At 43.7% G+C, this 4,869-nt stretch overlaps 1 protein-coding gene across 1 annotated transcript; it reads right to left on the bottom strand.

Annotated features, from left to right (window-relative positions):
- Positions 1–244: 244 nt before the first annotated feature.
- Positions 245–3,663, bottom strand: COXFA4 (cytochrome c oxidase associated subunit FA4). Its single transcript, XM_088533489.1, has 4 exons — positions 3,576–3,663; positions 3,094–3,182; positions 2,703–2,763; positions 245–458 (listed from the first exon to the last, which is right to left on the bottom strand). Exons 1-4 carry the CDS (start codon positions 3,615–3,617, stop codon positions 402–404), a joined length of 249 nt encoding a protein of 82 aa, XP_088389615.1. The 5' UTR covers positions 3,618–3,663; the 3' UTR covers positions 245–401.
- Between the last annotated feature and the right edge of the window lie 1,206 nt (positions 3,664–4,869).

Raw genomic sequence — 4,869 nt, forward strand, 5'->3', positions numbered from 1 at the left:
AAAAAAGAGAGAGAGAGAGAGAGAAGTCCTCTCAGGCACCTGTAGTTTAGTATACTGCATTAATGTACTTCCCCCCGCCCCCCCCACCAGAGTCAACTGACCGAGCATAAGGCTTGTCAGAACAACTTTGCTTTCTTGTTGAGCAAACACGAAATCAGCCTTTGCTTACTTTTTGCCTGATCATCAATAACCTGTTAATATCAATATAGTCTCATTTTGCAAAATAACAGCAAACAGCAGACACTTCAAGTTTCACACGTTTATTAAACCCCAACTTTTAAACACATGATCATGTGCAGTGTGAGGCAAACTTAATTATTTCCTGGATGATTAAGCATGATAATTGTGCGGACGGCTTCCGGAAGACCTTTCTGTGCAGCTTATGGAGAAAAGAATGTTGTTCAGAAGTCAGGGCGGTCCTTTTTCAGTTTACTGTAATCTACGTTAACCGAGTAGAACTGGTAAAGAGAGGAAAAAAAATGACCAAAATAAGAAACTTGGGTACAGATTCTCCACGGCACGTACTTAAAAAAAAAAAAAAAAAAAAAAAAAAAAAAAAGCATCACTAAAATTCATGTCAGAAACAAACTGCAGTTTGGAGTCTGTGCACCAGACCCTTTACACATACTACAACTCCCCCATTCTCCCAAGAAAATCCTTTATAGATCAGACTTTTTACAGCATTTCCATTGTGTGTATGGGTCTCGATCTGCTGAAACTAAATATCAAGCAATTCTGGTGTTCATAACTGGAGAAAATAAACAAATCAAAAGGAATCTTTTTTGTAACCCCCAGAACTAAAAGTCCATATTTAGAAGTCTTTTATAGTACTGCTAGCATTATACTTTTTGCCTCAAATCTGTGTGTTCCTATGTATGGAAAGCAATAGAGCATATCTAGCTTGCCAAGGGGAACAAAGCATGGGAAATATGAACAGGTGGTGTCACAAGGGAAACATGTAGAGCAGTGCTGCTAAACTCAAGCTTGGCTTCACAGATGAATCTAGAACAGTATCACTGCAGCATGGGACAAGAAGAGAGAAAGGCAAGAATAGACTTTTTTCACACACACAGTTAGTATTGACCCAATTGAAGCCCAAACAACTTGTAACAATCCAAGTAGTCATTCAGGACAGTGAATTTACAGATTAAACGCATATTTTGACATTCCAGCCTGACTTGACATCATGAGAGTTTTTGCTCAAAAAAAGAAAAAAAACAGAATAAAAACAAATGAACACAACAACAAAATTAAAATAATTGATGTAGCACTGCAGATGAGCCTTTCACAAGACCAGTTTGTGATCAAGCTTGAATACACAACGCAACTACTGGACATTAAAGTACACCCCAAACTAAGAAATGACTTCTCAATCACCAAGTACTGTGTTTATTTTAGTTTAATATAGTTCCGCTTTTACTCCATTTTCAAAAGGTCATGATTTTCAGAAAGTGGAACTGAGGAGGCCTTTGAGCCAGTGTCCATTACGCTGATACTAGTATGGTCGCTTGAACTAGATCGCTTGAACAAAATTTCTACAATTATGCAACTTGGGTGACAAACAGGCTCTACTCAATCCATTAAAAATAATAATAAAAAAAGCTTTTGATTGCTTTTCTCTTGTTTACAAACAAAGCCAGAATTGGAGCTCTTGATTCATATTTTTTTTTCCTAGCAATTTGGTTACCTTTATTCAAGGTCAAACTTGAAAATTTTGTAACTACTTGATAAACAAAACCACAACCCATAACTGGAAATGGTGTTGAGATGCACAAGTACTGTCATTCACGACTTCCTACGCAAGCCCGACACATTCATCAAAGTCTTAACTCTTTTCTTTGGGATATTGACTTTTTCAGCCTTTCCCAAGAAAAGTCTTCAAAAGAAAAGCAATTTAAATCAGAAGTTACAACTTGTTATATCAGCATTTTTTACTACACAGTCATCCTCAGCTTAGAACTTCTGCTGTGGGAAACAGAAAGGCACAGACTTGGAAATGGCACGCACCCCCAAATATGGTAAACCTGGAGGTTGTTTTTGCATGCTAATACCCAGTAGGAATGCTACAGAAGGCACACAGGCTTTCAGAGAATCTATGCTGCAGAGTTTTTTTTGAATTTGCCTCTTTTAGATATTTAAGGAACAGTCTGCAACGTTTTGGAGGCAGTAATGAAAACACAGTATTAAGTTCTTGAACTTTCAGGGTATTTTGGGTAGGGTATTTTGTTTTGGGAGTTGTTTGCTTTTTTAAGCAGTGAACAGAAATTGGCAAACGTTTGCTTTTTAGTATTTTTTTTAGTCTTAAATTATTCTTAGCCTGGAATCCACGAAATTAAACCAAAAGCAGTCTAAACAGCAACACTAAAAATGTAACTGCATTTATTACTAGGTAAAATAAACACATGCAAATATGAGCATAAAAAAGTGCTTACAGTTTTAGTAAAACAGGTGATAAAAGCCTTATTTCCATGAACTATGAGATGTAGTTTGCATATTTGCTTGTTAGCTCGACAAAGTGACATAAATCTACTTCAAAAATAATTCTACTATGTCTGGGTGCTTAATCATAAAGACAACTTTTTTTTTGATCAAATATTCAACTGTAGAACTGAATTTAGTGTTCTCTGCTATGGGTACCAAGACTAACACACTCAAATCTTTAGTATTACCAGTTTCCCAAAAGTCTGTATTTTGCATTTTACCTTGTATTGGTCATTGGGAGACAACTTGTTCCAAGGTTCTGGATTATTTTTTTTGTCCCAGCTATTGAGAGAAACACAAAATAGGACAAGATATTTAGAGAATCACTATGCTTCCTCCATAAGAAATAAATTTATATGCACTCTGAGATTATTAGACCATGAACAGTTATCCATGCAAACAATTTTCCAGCGAGAAGGGCAAATCTGTTTGTGATCAGTCTGTAAGTGTCACCTATGAAATAAACAAATCTCCCAGTCAAGGAAATCTCCAGACACTCAGTGTCAGTGATGATGAAACAAAATATTGAGACTTCCAGAAACACAAAAACCAAGGCAGGAAAGTTTAATATGTCTAGCAAGAAAACAGGGCAGTATATTATATTGTACGTACCAGACCTCTGGGTTGAACATTGCCAAGCGCATGACATACAGGGCTGCGCCAACACCTCCAGATCCAATGATAAAAAACAGAGGGATCAACTAGAGAAAAAGATACGTTATGTAATACTGGTGACACACAAAAATACTGTTTTTGCATTGCATATATTTTTATCAATGGCAATCCAAGGCATGGAACCCCCCATTTTGAGAGATACGCTCCATGTCACACGTATCCCCCTAAAACCTGAACAAAGGCTCCAGGTGTGTAGGACATCCCCTGCACCGGAGAGGCTCCAGCCCCCTCACAAGAGCAGCCATGAAAAGCAGGCTGTGAGATGCAGAACGTCCCCACTGAGCAGTTCTGAGTCACGAGGAGCAGCTTCCCGCGGCACCGCAGCGCAGCCCCGGCCCTCTGCAGCCGAGGGCCGACAGGGCAGGACAGCGGAGGCCCTGGAGGCGCTGCCGCGGGGCGGCCGCGGCGCCGCTACTCACACTCGGGTGCTTCTTGGCGTGGCTGACGATGACGCGGAACATGGCGGCGGCGGCGGGTGCGAACGCGGCTCCCGCTCCGTGCCCGGCTGCTCAGCGCCCTCCTCGCCCCTCGCCTGCCGAGGCCCAATGTCACGCGAGGCCCCCGACGCGGCAGGTGCCGCCGCGCAGCCCGGATGTAGCGGCTGCGGCGTTCGCCTGCTCGCCCTCTGCCGCCGCGCCGCTCCGCCGCACCGCGCCGCGCGGCCCCGACCCCGGCGCCGGAGCCGCCGCGGAGACGCTGGGGGCCGCGGGTCTCCGCCGAGCCCGCTCGCCGCGGCGGGCGGCTCCATCGCGCGGAGCAGGCGGCCCCGGGGCACCCCGCGCGGGCGCCGAGCAGGCGCCAACGCTTGGCCGGGGCACCCGCGTTGCCCGCCGCGCATGCGCCCCGGCGCGCGCCGGGGGAGGGGGCAGCGCGGCAGCCGTTAGGGCGTGGGGCGCCGCCAACGGCCGGAGCGGGGTGGGGGCTCCGCGCCGCGCTGCCCGCTCCGGGGCTGCCTCGTTACCGGCGCCGGGGCTAACAGTGAGGGTAGGCTGAAGGTGAGGAAATCAGGGTTTCGGTGTGCAGGAAAGGAAGTTCAGCCTAAAACTGCCAACCTAGGTAGCCAACACGAGTTGTCCCTCTAGACTCAAGTGCACCAGTGTGAAGTGCATTGTACTAAGAAATGTTGAGTTTTAAAAATTGGCTTACATGTGGTACAACTATTTCTTATTTATTTTCTGAAAAGCTTCAGGCTGCTCTCTGGAGTTAATAAAGAAGTTACAGTTTTACTTATCCATCTTTACATGTATTTCTGTATGTAGCTACATATTTGTATAGAAATGCTCGCTAACAGACTTTCTTTCTCCACTTACCTCTGATCCACTTCTTGCTTTGGACTAAGGAAAAAGTTGGCCTTGACAAAGAGGTTTACAGTAAGATGTGACATGTTGTGTGCACTGTCATTAGAAAATTGATTTTTCTGTAGAGGTGGCATCAGTACCGGTACACTACCAAACCAAGACAAAGAGGGTTCCTTTGGGGTTAAAAGCAGAATAAATTGGTCTTCAAATTATTGCTAATGGTTTGCGTGAATGTACATGAAAGTTAAAAAGTTTACATAGCTGCATGAAATGGCAGAGAATAAGTGTATTTAAACAAACGGCTGTCATTTATTTCACTTGCTGGTTCCACAGTTTGGTTAATGCATCGTTTCAAGAGTTGTCCTTGTCACAACAAATTCAAAAAGACATATGGATCCTTGTTTATTGTCCCTTA

Source organism: Tinamus guttatus, unplaced genomic scaffold, assembly GCF_059628265.1.
Source record: "Tinamus guttatus ecotype Peru unplaced genomic scaffold, ASM5962826v1 Tinamus_guttatus_pri_ptg000503l, whole genome shotgun sequence".
Classification (NCBI taxonomy): domain Eukaryota; kingdom Metazoa; phylum Chordata; class Aves; order Tinamiformes; family Tinamidae; genus Tinamus; species Tinamus guttatus.